At 41.0% G+C, this 18,367-nt stretch overlaps 1 protein-coding gene across 2 annotated transcripts in view; it reads right to left on the bottom strand.

Annotated features, from left to right (window-relative positions):
- Positions 1–18,367, bottom strand: part of DSCAM (DS cell adhesion molecule) — a 563,650-nt gene that overhangs the window by 43,831 nt on the left and 501,452 nt on the right. For both annotated transcript variants that reach the window (XM_063447089.1, XM_063447097.1), the window contains exons 28-29: positions 14,352–14,382; positions 4,583–4,695 (exon numbers count right to left, since the gene is read on the bottom strand). In XM_063447089.1, coding sequence (XP_063303159.1) covers positions 4,583–4,695; positions 14,352–14,382 — 144 coding nt within the window. The remainder of the gene's footprint in view (positions 1–4,582; positions 4,696–14,351; positions 14,383–18,367) is intronic.

Raw genomic sequence — 18,367 nt, 5'->3', positions numbered from 1 at the left:
ATGGTAGCGTACTGCTGAATGCAACTAGTTTGTGGGGCATATGGGGCAGCATTTTGGGGAAGGGGGCATTGCTGTAGGGCCATAGAGTCAGTGGGGGGTTTTCTGTGAGAGGATAGGGGCAGCATTGTGGGGGTAGAGGCTTTAGTGTGGAGGAATGGGGGCAGCATTGTTAAGCATAATAGGTTAGACAAAAATAAATGTATTTCCCCCTCCCTCTTGCTTACCTCGGCCCCAGAAAAAGGGATAAGATGATCCCTAGTGACCCAGTAGTCAGTGGGCAGAGTATTGTATCTGCTCTTCTGGTAGTTGCAGACCACATATAAGACTCACTCAGGCCAGTGGTTAGTAAGGAATCAGACCATTGCTGTGGTAATCCATGGCAATGCTTTGATCCACTATAGGGTGCGATTAACACAGTCTGCTGCACCTTCTAAAGGTGCAGATTGCAAGCTGCCTAGGCCATCAATTTGCCCAATAGGCAGCCAATAGGCTGGCATCAGAGACAGAATGTGGTGACCTTGCTATGCCTCTGTCTGAATGAAAAGAACTATAAATACTATCCAAATGTGACTTGACAACCATTATCTAGATCAGGGGTAGGCAACCTACGGCACTAGTGCCATGCACGGCACTCGAGGTGTCTTTCCACGGCACTCAAGGCTGCTAGAGCCAAACAGGCTCTGGCCTATCAGGATTCTCAGTGAAACTTCAGATATCTGCTAATACGAAGAGGTAGCGAAGGACAATACTCAATTTATGCATTGCAGAACGTATGGGAAGTGATCTCAGATCAGTTCCTCCAAGCACTTGTGCATGGGAATCCACACTGTAGTAGAGCAGCCTGCAGCTGCTGTTGCAACTCCTGTCCTTGACCTGTACCTGGCCAGCCTGGTCCCTACTGGAACCCAGGGAAGCCACCCACACTGCTAGATATACACAGACCTGCAGAGTAAGCCTCCCCTCATACAAATAATACGAACAGCCCACACACAAACATACGCACAATCACCACAAACGCAACGCCACTAACAATCCACATACATGCACACAATCCCACATTCAGCCTCTCACATGCAATACCCCAAACAGCCCCCACACATACACACACACACAACCAAACACGCAATGTGACATATCCATCCACACACAATTCCACGAGCAGCCCTCATACACAGCCCACATTCATAAGTATCATACACAATACCATAAACTACTAATGAACATATACAATATAATAGCCAGTGGCGTACTAAGGGGGGGGGGGTGGAGGGGACGGTCCGCCCTGGGTGCCACTGGGTGGGTGTGGGGGCTGTTTGAGCTGTGGCCGCACAGTGCCCCATGGTAGTTAGGGTGCCGGGCGGCCAGAACAGCTCACACATGCAAGGAGCAGCTGAACTGGCCACACAGAAGGAAAGTGGGGGCGGAGCTAAGCAGAATCGGGGGCAGAGTCAAATTGGCAGTGGGGCGGGGCTTAATAGGCCCTTACCCGCTGCTGTTACTGCTGCACATGGAGGTGCAGCAAGAAGGAATCCCTGCTTCTCCACCTAACAGATTTCAGGAGAACTCCAGTGAATCCACTCCTCCTCCAGCTCCTGTCTGTAAGTAATAGTGTGTGTGTGACTGTGTCTGTAAAACTGTCTTCCTGTAACTGTGTTTGTGTGTGTGTGTCTGCATGCCTGTAACTGTGTTTGTGTGTGCGTGTCTGCATGCCTGTAACTGTGTTTGTGTGTGTGTGTCTGCATGCCTGTAACTGTGTTTGTGTGTGCATGTCTGCATGCCTGTAACTGTGTTTGTGTGTGTGTGTGACTGCATGCCTGTAACTGTATGTGTGTGTGTTTGTCTGCCTGTAACTGTGTGTGTGTGTGTGTGTGTGTCAGTGTGTGTGTGTGCCTGCATGCCTGTAACTGTGTCTGTGTGTGTCTGCATTCCTGTAAATGTGTATGTGTGTGTCTGTCAGCATGCCTGTAACTGTGTAGGTGTGTGTGTGTGTGTGTTTGCATGCCTGTAACTGTGTATGTGTGTGTGTGTGTCTGCAGGCCTGTAAATGTGTTTGCGTGTGTGTGTCTGCATGCCTGTAACTGTGTATGTGTGTGTGACTGCATGCCTGTAACTGTGTATGTGTGTGTGTGACTGCATGCCTGTAACTGTGTTTGTGTGTGTGTGTCTGCATGCCTGTAACTGTATTTGTGTGTATGTGTCTGCATGTCTGTAACTGTGTTTGTGTGTGACTGCATGCCTGTAACTGTGTATGTGTGTGTGACTGCATGCCTGTAACTGTGTTTGTGTGTGTCTGCATGCCTGTAAATGTGTATGTGTGTGTCTGTCAGCATGCCTGTAACTGTGTAGGTGTGTGTGTGTGTGTGTCTGCATGCCTGTAACTGTGTTTGTGTGTGCGTGTCTGCATGCCTGTAACTGTGTTTGTGTGTGTGTGTGACTGCATGCCTGTAACTGTATGTGTGTGTGTTTGCCTGTAACTGTGTGTGTGTGTGTGTCAGTGTGTGTGTGTGCCTGCATGCCTGTAACTGTGTCTGTGTGTGTCTGCATGCCTGTAAATGTGTATGTGTGTGTCTGTCAGCATGCCTGTAACTGTGTATGTGTGTGTGTGTGTGTGTGTGTGTGTTTGCATGCCTGTAACTGTGTATGTGTGTGTGTGTGTGTCTGCAGGCCTGTAAATGTGTTTGCGTGTGTGTTTGCCTGTAACTGTGTGTGTGTGTGTGTCAGTGTGTGTGTGTGCCTGCATGCCTGTAACTGTGTCTGTGTGTGTCTGCATGCCTGTAAATGTGTATGTGTGTGTCTGTCAGCATGCCTGTAACTGTGTATGTGTGTGTGTGTGTGTGTGTGTGTGTTTGCATGCCTGTAACTGTGTATGTGTGTGTGACTGCATGCATGTAACTGTGTGTGTGTGACTGTCTGCCTGTAATTGTGTATGTGTGTGTGTGTGTGTGTGTGTGTGTGACTGCATGCCTGTAACTGTGTGTGTGTGACTGCATACCTGTAACTGTGTGTGTGTGTGTGTGTCTGTCTGCCTGTAACTGTGTATGTGTGTGTGTGTGTCTGTGTGTGTGACTGCATGCCTGTAACTGTGTGTGTGTGACTGCATGCCTATAACTGTGTTTGTGTGTGTGTGTGTCTGTGTGTGTGACTGCATGCCTGTAACTGTGTGTGTGTGACTGCATGCCTATAACTGTGTGTGTGTGACTGCATGCCTGTGTGTGTGTGTGTGACTGTCTGCCTGTAACTGTGTATGTGTGTGACTGTCTGCCTGTAACTGTATGTGTGTGTGTGTGTGTGTGACTGCATGCCTGTAACTGTGTGTGTGTGTGTGTGTCTGTCTGCCTGTAACGGTGTGTGTATGTGTCTGCCTGTGATTGTGTGATGTTGCCTGTAACGGTGTGTGTGACTGTAACTGTGTATGTGTGTGTGACTCTCTGCCTGTGACTGTGTGTGTGTGCCAAGCCCAGGATCCGCCCTGGGTGCCAAATACTCTAGGTACACCCCTGATAATAGCTCATATACGCACAAATTCAACGATACAAAGCAATTACAGTATAAATAACACAAGCAGAATACGGCAGCATACACACCTCAATTTAAAAAAATAGGAGCGGCACGCTACAGGACATCACAATCCTATATCGGCACAGTACTACTAAAAGGTTGCCTACCCCTGATCTAGATCAAGGACTTAGAGCTTAAACTAGCTCTCCATCCTAGATCTTATCAGTATCCTCTTCTGCATTTTGTCTCAGCAATGTCCACATTTTACGCATGGTCAACAGGTCTGACATAATGACCAAATGTCTGTCATATTTAAAAAAAAAAAATGAATTCATTCTGAGTGAAAACAATTGATATATTGTGTTGGTGGCTAAAAATATATTGCAGCATTTACCTCTGGTTGCAACCTTAATATGCTCTCAGATGCTGTAACCATTTGGCAAGTGCCTGCGTAGATTGGTCAAAAATCACCCATTGGGCTAATCATAGTATGAGCTGTGCCAAAACGGTTTTGGGTATAGCAAAATCTGGACAGCTTCTTTGGTTGAAAATAACTCACTTGTCCCTAGACACGTAATTAGCCAGTTTATACCCCATTCCTGACAATTCTTACAGGGAATCTTCTTACTCATCTCTACTCTAATATCTTCTGTCGAGTTTGAAAATATGAAAGTTTTCAGATGTCAGAAGCACATCGCTGTGGGACTGTTCCTTGTCAAGATTCAGAACATATTTTTAGAAAACACAACGTATACACAGAACTGTATTATTTTTTCAAGCTTAAAACCTTACATATTATAACAAATAAAAGTGTATTTTACTGGAGAAACAGTGCAAATGGCTGAATTGTGTCCAGCATAAAAAATATTGCAAAACAAGGTTACAGTTCATCAGTTTTAGTTTGATTAATTATGAGTCACATTTTAAGGCTTGAATATAATATATGTTTAGGTAATGTTTGCTCATACAAAAGCAAGGGTGTCCAGCCTTGACCCCAGCAGAGAATTCTGGAAAAATCTTATCCAACAGACTGAGGGCCATGGGAGAAAATAAATTTATGGACATTTAGATATGGAATCCCTACCTATTGTCTCCATTGTATCCCGTTCTTCAATAAGCAGCTGTGCCCGGGGTATATCTATGTGCATCCTTAGAGTTTGCTGCTTGTTCAATGTGTCTGACGTCCGGGTATTTTTACTAAAAAGACAAAACAATTAAATAAAAACCTAGACAAATACATCCTGCACATTACAATATATCCTTGTGTTAAGATTAATTTAAAAAAAAATTTAGGTTTGGAAACATCATCAAGAACCCACTACCGAATTCAAATTTAATTTTGACCTAAAAGAAGTCTCAACCATATTGAACATATTTTAGTAAAAAAAATATTTTTATACAAACATTTATTTTTTAAATTCTTAGAGATCTAAGGCTTTTAAATGTTTAAACTGGGTATGTGCAAAATGGTACGTATGTGCATCACTAATAAAGTCTTTGTAAAAAGAGAATCAACCTTTAGTTCTTAGAAGAAATACTTAATGGGAAACATTAATATGGTTCTTGAGAACAAGTAATTCATTAAAAAGGCAGTTTAATGTAAGGAGATAATTATTGCTCTGTACATCATTGTGCTAATTACTAGGATCCAAAACAATGGCTTTAGAATTCAGTATCTTTTGTTGGAGTTTATGACTATGCAGTATACGTTCAATAAAAGTTCAATGAGTTGCTCCAGAATTCAATAATGTCTATTATCCCCAGAAGAGTAGTTTTGGGATACTGTTGAGTGCTATTTCTAAATAGGTCCTACAGAATAAGAAGATTCCGCTAGAACCTTACAACCTTGTTTTATGTGCAGACAAAAGACTAATGAGACTAATTCAAACTATAGATGAATAAATGCCTAAAGATGGGTCACTATTTAAAAACAATTGTTCAAAATGATTTGCCTGTGTTTTCTTCCAACAAAGAACCGTATTTACACAATGCTTAATTAGAAATTAAATCCCACAAACAGGCCGTGTGTAAACTATGAGAATTTTTTAAAAGGCTTAGTATGCTGTAGAGAAGTTACATCCTGAGATCATTGTACGATCTTCAAATATTGAGACACTACCTGCCGGAGGGACTACAAGATCATCAATAATTAAATCAAAGACAAGAGAAGAACCTGACGTTATTCTGTTTATCACCTTTGTTTAAAAATGTTACATTAACAACTACTGTAATATAGTAATTATGAAACAACAGTGAATTATAACTTATTTATTTATTGTTTTATGTTTTCTGATGCTGTAAGTGAAAATGTGTATATGTGAAAATTTAAATAAATCAGTGGGAAGATTTTCTCAGTTTTTACTTACTATAGCTTTACTAAGGTTTAGATTGAGGATATCGGAGAGATGTCTTGGGTGTAACGGAGAGATGTCTTGGGTGTAACGGAATTAGTTTATTTATTGGCATAAAAACTGAAAACAATATAGTGCTGATTGCTTATTTACATATTCTGTATGGTATTTTGGGAGAGTTGTTGGAATATTATCTTTCAGAGCCTTCTATTTCCCCTCAACTGTCCTGGGACCTGGTGGGACAGTCACTTTTTTGGGGGTCTTTGTCTATTAGCCCATGGTTAGTTTTCTAGGATGCTGCATCTAGGTTAAGTGTCAGAACATAATTAGTTGGTCTCATGCTACGCAAACATTGCTGCCCAGACACAGCTGCCTCTTCAATAGTTCTCTGCAAATGGTCACCCCGAGGGAAGCAACAGAACCAAACAGTCAGCCTGGTGTGCATGCATGCAAGGATGGCACATGCCCTTATTGGTCAACAGAAACATTGAATCCATCACTGAAACTCCCATTCCACTCCCACTCCTTCCTGTCCTGTACACACTCAGTATTTTATCCATGGTCTTTATAATATTGTCAGGGTTATTTACTTAGTAAGAATTCAAAGTGGATTTTAAATTTAAAACCAGAGTACCTGAACTGAAAGCAACCATTTTTCCAGTTCAACTATGTCTGATTTAAGTTTGAAATTCACTTTGAATTCCCCTTGAATTCTCGTTTTAGTGAATAACTCTGTAAGTGTGTGGCCAGCACACTATTCCCTCTTTTTGCACCTTAGGCATTGACTTGTCTCTTTTAAAACTATTTTTAAATTAGCTGGATATTCTTTTAATCATTGGGAAAATCTCACTGTTGTATAAATGAATTATTCTTATAAATATTCTTATATAACCCATGCTCTTTTATATATATATATGCTGAAACTAATATATATATATATAATAACTTCCCTCTAATTGTGGTCAGGATCTGGATTTGAAGAATGATTTCCAAAATATGTCAATGCAACATGCATAATTGTTAAAGCTTTTAATTTTAATGGTCTCCAGATAAAACGCCCGCTAAAACAATAATTTGGTAAATGCCAAATGAAAAGAACGTATCGCCCACCTTTCTCCTTCACTGCAGGAGAAGTACCCTTGGGCACATGATGAGAAGGTCAATGATAATGAGCCTTCAAAACCATAATTTTATACAGCATTTGTTGCCTATATCCCAGGCTTTATGCTATACAAAAGATTAGATAGCTTGATATTTTGTTACTAATTTGCTGCTTGAATTCTTCAGATTTTTATTATAAAACAATTGCTTTTATTAACACAACACTGTGTGATAAGAGCCTGCAAATCAAAATATCATTACAATTGTGAGGAACTGAGCTGTGGGGGAAGGTGAACTAAGATCTGCAGAGAGATTAATTAAGACATGTAAAACGTGAATGATGTTATGTGTGTCAGGATCGGGACAGGGATCCAACACGCAGAGTACAAACAGTAGCCAGATACGTATACCGGACCTTAGAATGGCCGGACTAACGTAAGTAGTACAGTATAGAATGGTCAAAGACAAGCCGAGGTCGAGGGTAACAGAAGACAGGTAAGCGAGAGACAAGCCGAATCAAGGGTAACAGAGATAAGCAGAGTAAGGTAAACAAGCCGGGTCAAAACCAAAAGGGATAATAGAATACACAAGCACTGAGTGACTAGAACAAGCTAGAACCACGACAGGGCAATGAGCTAATGAAAGAAGCTCTGTTAAATACCCTGTTCAGAGCAGTAACCACGCCTCCAAGGCGTCCTGATTGGTCCTGCAGCAATTGAGTGACAGGTCGTTCCGGAGGAGTGTCCTGATGACAACTTCCTGCCTAGATGCTGTAAAAGGCAGTCACTCCCTCGCGGCCGGCCTTGCATGACCGGATAGACCGTGGGGAAGGGAGCCATCAGGCCGTCTGGATGGAGGAACAGCTAAGTCTCTACCTCTTTCGGAGGTAGAAACCACAGGTACCCTGACAGTACCCCCCCTCTCAGATACGCCCACCGGGCGGAATACACCAGGGCGAGAAGGGAATCTAGAGTGAAACGCCCTGCGGAGACGGGGAGCATGCACCTCCTCCTGAGGTACCCAACTTCTCTCCTCAGGACCATAACCCTTCCAATCGACCAGATATTGCAGTCTCCCCCGGAAGATTCGAGAATCAACGATGGAATTGACCTCATACTCCTCCTGACCCTCCACCTGAACTGAGCGGGGAGGGGCGATCGTGGAGGAGAACCTGTTACATATTAATGGTTTTAGCAAGGAAACATGAAATGAATTAGGAATGCGTAAGGCATTAGGCAACGCTAAACGATACGCAACTGGGTTAATTTGAGACAGTACCCTGTAAGGTCCAATATATCGAGGAGCAAACTTCATAGACGGCACTTTTAACCGAATGTTTCTAGTACTTAACCATACTCTATCGCCTGGAACAAACACCGGTGCTGCCCTTCTACGTTTGTCAGCGTGTCTTTTAACCAGCGTAGAATTGTGCAGAAGGATTTGTCGAGTTTGATCCCACAACTTTCTTAAATTGGCAACATGAACATCCACCGACGGTATCCCTTGAGAAGAAGACTCCGAAGGAAGGATGGAAGGATGAAAGCCATAATTCAAGAAAAAAGGGCTAGAATGCGTAGAATCACTAATGAGATTGTTATGTGCAAACTCCGCCCAAGGAATCAAACTGACCCAATCGTCCTGGTGTTCTGAAACGAAACAACGTAAATATTGCTCAACTTTTTGGTTAGTGCGTTCAGCAACTCCATTGGACTGAGGATGATAGGCAGAGGAGAAATTCAATTTGATGCCTAGTTGGGAGCAGAATGATCTCCAAAAACGGGAAACAAATTGGGAGCCTCTGTCAGAGACAATTTGGGAAGGTATCCCATGCAAACGGAAAATCTCCCTGGCGAATATCTCCGCTAATTCGGGCGAAGAGGGGAGTTTAGGTAAGGGAATGAAGTGAGCCATTTTAGTAAATCTGTCTACCACAGTGAGGATGACAGTCTGCTTTTTAGAAATAGGCAAATCAACAATGAAGTCCATTGCCAGGCAGGACCAAGGCTTTTCAGGAACCTCTAAAGGGTGCAGAAATCCGCATGGAAGCGAATGGGGTAGCTTGGTCTTGGTACAAACTTCACATGCCCAGATGAATTCTTTAATATCCTTGCGTAAGTCAGGCCACCAAAAATCTTTAGAGACCAGCGCATAAGTCTTGCGGATGCCAGGATGCCCAGCCACCTTGCTGTTATGGAGACAGCGTAGCACCTCCAGTTGGAGAGCGGCAGGAACGAAGTGTCGATCCCCAGGAGTCTGTTTGGGTGCCAAATGCTGAAACTTCATGATCTCAGAAAGCAATGGAGAGTGAATCCTGAGATTCGTGTTCGCGATGATATTCCCCTTAGGAACTATGGAGGACAGAAGTGGTTCAGTTATAGTGGATGGTTCATATTGACGAGACAAAGCATCGGCTTTAGAGTTCTTAGAACCAGGTCTATACGTAAGAACATAATTAAAGTGAGTGAGGAACAAAGCCCAGCGAGCCTGCCTGGCGGACAAGCGCTTAGCCTCCCCAATATAAGACAAGTTCTTATGATCCGTTAGAATAGTAACAGGGTGTAGTGTCCCTTCCAGTAAATGTCTCCACTCCTTTAAAGCCTTAATGACCGCTAACAGTTCCCTCTCCCCGATGTCATATCTGCTCTCAGGCCCAGAAAATTTTTTAGAGAAGAAACCACAAGGGTGTAACGGTTTATCCACCCCTAACCTTTGAGACAGAACAGCCCCAACTCCGGTCTCAGAAGCATCGACCTCGAGCAAGAAAGGCAGAGTCGTATCAGGATGAACTAGAATGGGAGCTGAGGCAAAAAGTTCCTTGAGAGTCTTAAAAGCAACAAGAGCTTCCTCAGACCAGAACTTAGTGTCAGCCCCTTGTTTGGTCATATTGGTAATAGGCGCAATGATAGAGGAGTAACCCTTAATGAAGCGCCTATAGTAGTTGTAAAAACCAATAAACCTTTGGATAGCCTTGAGTCCTTTGGGCAAAGGCCAGTCTAAAATAGATTGGAGTTTACCAGGATCCATTTTAAAACCTTCCCCAGAAATCACGTACCCAAGAAAGTCTACCTGAGACTGATCAAAACTGCACTTCTCCAATTTGCAGTATAGACCATGTTGCAGAAGTTTGTGTAACACCTTTCTGACCTGTCTATGGTGAGTCTCAATCTCCTTAGAGTGTATTAGTATGTCGTCCAGGTAAACAATAACACAATCATGCTGAAACTCCCTAAGTACCTCATTAATCAACTCTTGAAATACTGCAGGAGCATTGCATAGTCCAAATGGCATAACAGTGTATTCGTAATGGCCATACCGGGTATTGAATGCCGTCATCCACTCGTGACCTTGCTGGATTCTCACCAAATTGTAAGCCCCTCTGAGATCTAACTTGGTGAAGATTTTGGAGCCCTTAAGACGATCAAATAACTCGGTAATCAGTGGGATAGGATAGGCATTTCTGACAGTTATTTTATTCAAGCCTCGGTAATCGATACACGGTCTCAGCGTACCATCCTTCTTCTTAATGAAAAAGAACCCCGCCCCGGCCGGAGAAGAAGACCTCCTGATGAATCCCTTTTCTAAATTCTCCTGAATATACTCCTCTAGAACCGAGTTTTCCTGAACAGACAAAGGATATACATGGCCCCTCGGAGGCATAGTCCCGGGTAGAATCTTAATTTTACAGTCAAATGACCTGTGTGGCGGCAAAGAATCGGCATTCTTCTTGTCAAACACTGCCCTTAAGTCTAGGTAAAGGTCTGGTATTTGTCTTTCTGTGGCCTGAGTAGGGTTCTCCTGTATGTTAATATTAGCTAATGGAGAAACCTTGTACAAACACCGATCCTGGCAGCCCTGGCCCCACGAGAGTATCTCCCCTAATTCCCAATCGATAATAGGGTTATGTTCTTTCAACCATGGGTACCCCAGAACTATGGGAACGGAAGGAGACGAAATGAGCAGAAGAGATAAATTCTCCACGTGTAGGATACCAACATTTAACTCAATGGGTATGGTCTCACGAAAGATAACAGGGTCTAGTAGTGGTCTACCATCTATGGCCTCAACGGCCAAGGGTGTCTCCCTTAGCTGGGATGGGAAATTGTTTTTACTAGCAAAGGCTTGGTCGATAAAATTCTCAGCAGCACCAGAATCTATCAAAGCCATAGCCCTTACTACTTCCCCCCCGCAAGTTAAGGAAACTGGTAGCAGAAGCCTGTGATCTTTATAATTAGGAGTAGAGGACAAAATAGAAACACCCAAGGCCTGTCCTCTAGAGAGACTTAGGTGCGAGCGTTTCCCGGGCGGTTAGAACAGTTCGAGAGTAAATGACCCTTAACTTCACAATACATACACAAACTCTCTCTTCTCCTGTACTGTTTTTCCTCCTCAGAGAGGCGGGTATACCCTATCTGCATAGGTTCAGGAAGCAAAGATACCGTGGAGTCAGGACTTGGAAAAGCGGGAGCTAACCTAAAAGAAGGTCTCCGGTTCCTCTCTCGAGTGTTCTGTCTCTCTCTTAAACGTTCATCTATACGAGAGATGAACGAAATTAAATCCTCTAAATTCTCAGGGAGTTCTCTGGTAGCAACCTCATCAAGGATTACTTCAGATAAGCCATTCAAAAAGACATCCATATACGCCTGCTCATTCCACTTGACCTCTGACGCCAGAGACCTGAACTCTAGTGCATAATCCACCAGTGTTTGGTTCTCCTGTCTCAGACGCAACAGTAATCTGGCTGCATTAACCTTTCTACCTGGAGGGTCAAATGTTCTTCTAAAAGCAGCTACAAAGGCGTTATAGTTATAAACTAATGGGTTATCGTTCTCCCATAATGGGTTGGCCCATCTCAGAGCTTTCTCAATAAGTAGGGTGATAATAAATCCTACCTTTGCCCTATCTGTAGGATAAGAGCGAGGTTGCAATTCAAAGTGGATACTAATTTGGTTTAAGAAACCACGACACTTCTCAGGAGACCCACCATAGCGTACTGGGGGGGTAATGCGAGAAGAAGCACCCACTGTGGCTACCTCTAGACCTGAACCGACAGGAGAAACAGGGGTATTACGTATCTCCTCTGGTAGGTTATTGGCACGAGATAATAGAGCCTGTAGCGCAAGCGCCATCTGATCCATTCTGTGATCCATGGCTTCAAACCTAGGATCAGGAGAAGCCAGCTGACTGTTTGTACTTGCAGGATCCATTGGCCCTGTCGTAATGTCAGGATCGGGACAGGGATCCAACACGCAGAGTACAAACAGTAGCCAGATACGTATACCGGACCTTAGAATGGCCGGACTAACGTAAGTAGTACAGTATAGAATGGTCAAAGACAAGCCGAGGTCGAGGGTAACAGAAGACAGGTAAGCGAGAGACAAGCCGAATCAAGGGTAACAGAGATAAGCAGAGTAAGGTAAACAAGCCGGGTCAAAATACACAAGCACTGAGTGACTAGAACAAGCTAGAACCACGACAGGGCAATGAGCTAATGAAAGAAGCTCTGTTAAATACCCTGTTCAGAGCAGTAACCACGCCTCCAAGGCGTCCTGATTGGTCCTGCAGCAATTGAGTGACAGGTCGTTCCGGAGGAGTGTCCTGATGACAACTTCCTGCCTAGATGCTGTAAAAGGCAGTCACTCCCTCGCGGCCGGCCTTGCATGACCGGATAGACCGTGGGGAAGGGAGCCATCAGGCCGTCTGGATGGAGGAACAGCTAAGTCTCTACCTCTTTCGGAGGTAGAAACCACAGGTACCCTGACAATGTGGAGGTGAACTACGTCTAAAGGGGCTCCACCTATCGTGGAAATTTAAAAAGGAAATTATTATTCGAAGCTAAAACAACAACCTGGGAGACTTGTTTAACTTGGGGTTTGATTTAATATTGTTGGATAAGCTTTCTTCAGCAATATTTTTGTAAAAATCATATATAATTTTTTTAAATATTTAAAAAAAATATATATTAAAAAAATTATAATATTAAAAAGTTGGAAAAATATTAAATCTTTGGAAAGCTTACCATCAATATAGTTACATTGTTACATAGGCTAAAAAGAGACATGTGTCCATCAAGTTCAGCCTTCCTCACAGTTTTTTGCTGTTGTTCCAAAAGAAGGCAAAAAAGCCCAGTTTGAAGCCCTTTAATTTTGCAACAAGCTAGGGAAAAAAATCATTCTTGACCCCAGAATGACAGTCAGATGAATCCTTGATCAATGAGCTATTACCCTACTGTTGAAAAATGATATCATTGAATATTCTGTTTTTGCAAGTATGTATCTAGTTGCTGTTTAAACATCTGTACAGACTCTGATAAAACCACTTCTTCAGGCAGTGAATTCCACATCCTTATAGTTCCTACTGTAAAAACCTTTCCTTTGCCTTAGACTAAATCTTCTTTATTCCACTCTAAACACATGACCTTGTGTCCTATGTATAGACCTGTTTGTGAATATTAAATCAAGGTCTTGGACATTTTCTGCTTAGTTGCTTTTGGATATAATTTACTGTGGATAATTTTATAATTCTCAGTGTAATGAAAAGCTTTAATTGTGTGCATTCAGTGTTATTCACTAAAATGAGAATTGAAAGTGAGTTTCAAATTTAAGGCAAAAGTAGCCAAATTGAAAGCATATATAGCTTAGCGAATGTTTCCAGTACTGCTCTTTTAAAATTCAATTTGAAATTCACTTTACATTTTTAACTTTAGTAAATAATCCTGATAGTCCAAACATCCATTTACTACGTTACATATTTGTGTTTAATCACCAATAGTTAATTAATGTTGATACTCTAAAAACTACCCAAAAAATCAAGTGTAATGCAATGTGCAGGTAAATCATGACCAATTATAGAACAAACTTTGAAAAGTAGAAAAATTATCTGGATAAAAACTTTAGAACCTTTCTTCAAAATAACTCTTTTTAAAAAAATGATTCCCAAGGAAGTCAGTAACACACTAGGCTAACCCAGTATGGGTGATACAATAAACTTTATTTCAATCACTGAATAATTAATGACACGATTGATTAAAGCATTTACTCAGAGTGACACGAGGAAGAAATTATTTTGTATAAATCCTAAAAACTACAACCACCAGATTTTCTGATGTTAAAGGGCATGGAATTAAATTATACTCGTAGATCATCGTTATGTCAATAAAGTCAAAACAACATGATGGCTGGTTCTGTCTGTACAAGTCTCAGTCTCTCTTTCGGTACATGCTTGAGGGGAAAGTATAATCATTTTAACAAAGACATTCATTTAGATTTCATTGTGTCGAACAGCAGGAAAATATGTGTTGGGCACAATGTGTTTATTAAGAAAAAAACTAGGACAGAAGATAAAACCCAATATATTTTCCCCAGAGAGCTTCAGATTTGAGAATGTAAAATGAGAATATCTTACCTCATTAGCATTTCTGCTAAGCTTTTTGCATCTGAAATAAAAAAAGGGAAAACATAAACACTATAAGTAGAAAAAATAGTACAATTATTTTACAGATAAAATAAACAACTACAGTATAATTAGAGAAATAACTGGATATTCAACTGTCAAATACATTTTAAGGTATTTATAGTTCATAAAACATCACCTATGCACTAGGTTAGCTAAAAAGACCAATGGTGGATGTTTTGGAACATTGACCTACGTTCGCTGCTAGGATATAATCTCCATCATTATAGCTACAGTTCTGAGTAACGTGCAAAGTGAAAGGGGTATTCTAAGAATCATAACTACTGCATACTACGTTGTCTTCTTGATTTCTGTCAAATCATTTTGGATCAATTTACCAAGAAAATTAGAGTGTTTGATATTTAAAACTAAGCTTCCTATAATTTACTTCCACTTATCCCTGATCCAAACCCATCCCTATTTAAATGGCAATGATATGATCATCTAAACGCAGGCTTCCCCAAACTCAGGCCCTCCAGATGTTGTTAAACTACAACTTCCATGATTCTCAGCCTATCTATTTCATTCATACAATTATGCGAGTTGTAGTTCAGCAACATCTGGAGGGCCAGAGATTGGAGAAGCCTGATCTAAAGTATCCAAGAGGCTGCATGGAGGCCATGCATGTGGTGGGAGAGAACCCTGTTTTCTGTCCAATCACTCTAAAGTAGTTGGAAAGAAAGTTGGGAGATGGCAACTAAAGGCACTTGCACCTTAAACACTACAATAAGCTCTACAGGTCATGTTGCATTCAATGAACAATGAAGAATTAAATGCAGAATTAAACAATAAAGAATTAAATGCTCTCGCATTGAATTATTGGTCCACCAATGTGCTGGCTACTGGTTTCCATAAACCTTGTTTATTTTTCTTACTTCGACTACATTCTTTAGCCCAGGCAGTTCTGACAAAAATAATCTGAAGGCAAACATTAATAGCAAATAACATACAAGGAGACCAGACTGAACCCAGAGCAAATGTTCCAAAAGCACCACAGATCGATTGGTAGGATTAAACAGGGATTTCTCATAGTGAGAGTGCTTTTTAGTAGCTATGGTTCCATAACTTTTACTGCATTTTCAATAGAAGGAAGCAGAGGGGAATGTTTTTATATAAAGCACTCTGGTGATTAATCAAGAATAGCACTATTTATGTACACTGGTAGCTAATTGAATTAAGGTTATTTTTAACATGACATTGAAAGCAAAATGTATTTTAAGGACATTGTGACAAATTAATTGAAATCCAAAAGCACAGAACTATATCATTATTTGTATATTTTTTGCAACCAAGACAGAGAATATGAAAATTCTGAGAGAATAGAGAGACTCTGTAGCTTGCTCAGGTCTCAAAAATATGTTGCTCACTTATGCAATTACAAAGAGAACCTATGCCACTTGCATATCAGATAGATCCCATAAATTAAGGTATAAGCTCTCTTAGTAATGGCATAAGACCTCAGAACATGTCCAGTTTTATCTGGCACCAAGACATTAGCAGCAGATCCTTTAAATGCTACAGGTTGCAAGGTCAGGCCTCTATTGACCTTATTTGCTGTCCCAGCATTGGAATTTGGGGTATTTAGAGGCCCAAGCAACACCTTAAACTCTTTGTCATGTTCCACAAAGCATTCCTGAACAATCTATGCAGTGTGGCAGGTTGTATTATCCTGCTGAAAGAGACCACTGCCATCAGGGAACTAGTAAACAACACTGTTGGGTGACACTCTTACATTCATCACCTTTTACTTTCAGTTATTGTTAAAGGGTTACGCCAACTGTTAGAACAACTACAACTGTTATAACAACCATTGTAACAACTACAGGAGTACCCTGACCAAATATCCAGGTAATGGGCCAAGCCATATTGCAACGGTTTGTGTCCTCTTACCTGGGACCCAGCAACCTCATGTTCTGCTCTGAAGGCAGGTTTATAACAGAATCCTGAGGCAGATGCTGCCTGCTTATTTATTGGCTGAGAGCATCAGCTGACCACTCTCAGCCAATGAATATAATTCTGTGCACAGAGCTGCATAGAAATGATATTGGTCTTTGCCAGAACTCTGGTTCTAGACTGGCTAATGACACCCCAATGATGCTGACGCTGGTGGAGTTACACCTCTGGGTGAACAGTCAGAAGCACATACTTGGTCTCCCTGGTGTTTTGATATCCCTGTGAGCCCTCACAATTTTTTTTCATTTTTTATATATTTTATTTTAACTGAACACCCACAGGGCAATCTGACAATTTAATTAGTGTTTAGTTGTTCTTTCCACTATCTCAGAGGACGCCAAATGGAAATTTCTGTCGAAACCTGTGGACTATTCATTGCAAACTTGGGGATTATTTAATAGATTATTTAATAAGATGATAAATATACAAACACGATGAAAGAGAATCTAAGACGGAGTCTGTGATAGTTTTGGGGTAATTAGGGCATAACCCAACATAGAAATCAATAAGAAGATTAGTACAGACTAGTGAGAAACAAGCCAATAGCACTCCTATAACCCTTATTAAAGTACTAGTCCAACATTGGAATGAGAGAACCTTAAAAATGTATAATTCACAACTTTATTAAATCCCTATAAGGATGATTCGATGACACAAAAACACACACAAAAAAATGCCAGAAAAATGTGATAAAGTGAAAAAATAGAAAATAAATAAAATTGGCCAAGCAGTTGGATCCTATATAGATAGTCAGAGTGATCTCCCAGCTTGGAAATTGACTAGAAAGCAGGTGAACGTAACCTGATACCATGTTGCAAAAATGCCTACAAATTGAAAGCACCCAGCTAAGTCTTATAAGCGGCTGGGGGCTAGGAAAGCCTGGTATAGTATCTAATATATAACAATAAATGTACATAAAGAATAGCAGACTGATCCTAAGGCAGTGTAATGGATCATAGGCAGAAATTGTAGAGTAAAGAAGGCTCTGTATGGTGTTAACCAGTGACTCTGTCTTATTAATCAGCTTAACTTATCATTAAGAAACCATAGAAAGAAAAGAAAATTGGAATATATTGGGTAATCCAAAGCAGTAAACCCCAAGCTGAGAAACTATAACAACCGGGCAACCAACAATTGAATATAATAGTTTATTATCCCTTATGGTCAAGTGCTCAGAGCCAATATAATAATATATAGATGATAGACAAGTATGCAGACCTAAATTGGTCCGCTCAAAAGTAAAGGAACAAGTAGTCCCATACAGGATACACCTTGAAGATACAGAGATTAGCCAATAGAGAGATAGCTAAGATAGCTAAACAATCTGTAAATAACTGCTTCAGGATAACCCCTCATAGACTAGATATTGCCAGTGTGAAACAAGCTAAACACTGCTGCTTCAAGGCAGCGCATCATCGACCTAAAGTAGCCAATACTAACTCATCTATTACTGCCTAAAAATAAAAACTGCCTATTTGCCCAGGGAGATTGTTAAGATTTAATAAAGTTGTGAATTATACATTTTTAAGGTTCATTCCAATGTTGGACTAGTACTTGAATAAGGGTAATAGGATTGCTATTGGCCTTGTTCCTCACTAGTCTGTACTAATCTTTTTATTCAATAAATGTTTAGCCAAATTGGAAGAATAGCTGACTTAGAAATGTGTTTTTTAGTTTGGCTATTGATACCTTAAATTTGAAATTCACTTTGAATTTACATTGAATTCTCCCTTTAGTGAGAATTTCACTTAGAATTCTTCCTTTAGTGAATAACAGTGTTGCAGATTTTTATTCTAATTCAGATGTCCTGGTTCTGAAATGGACAATCTGTACTTTGAGTGCAAATAGGGACATTCTTGCAGGGCAACAGATATAAGTGTCCAAGGATCTGTCAAAATAGGTCATGCTGTGGCTCATATGGGAGATTGGGGATATGTTATGTAGCTGCCTCTTTGTAAAAATGCTTAGAATACATTCTTATGAAGGCTAAATTTATATACATGGTTGCTAGATGT

This window comes from Pelobates fuscus, chromosome 1, assembly GCF_036172605.1.
Source record: "Pelobates fuscus isolate aPelFus1 chromosome 1, aPelFus1.pri, whole genome shotgun sequence".
Lineage (NCBI taxonomy): Eukaryota > Metazoa > Chordata > Amphibia > Anura > Pelobatidae > Pelobates > Pelobates fuscus.
The sequence above is the reverse complement of the archived record's forward strand: the minus strand, read 5'-3'. Positions and strand labels throughout refer to the sequence as shown.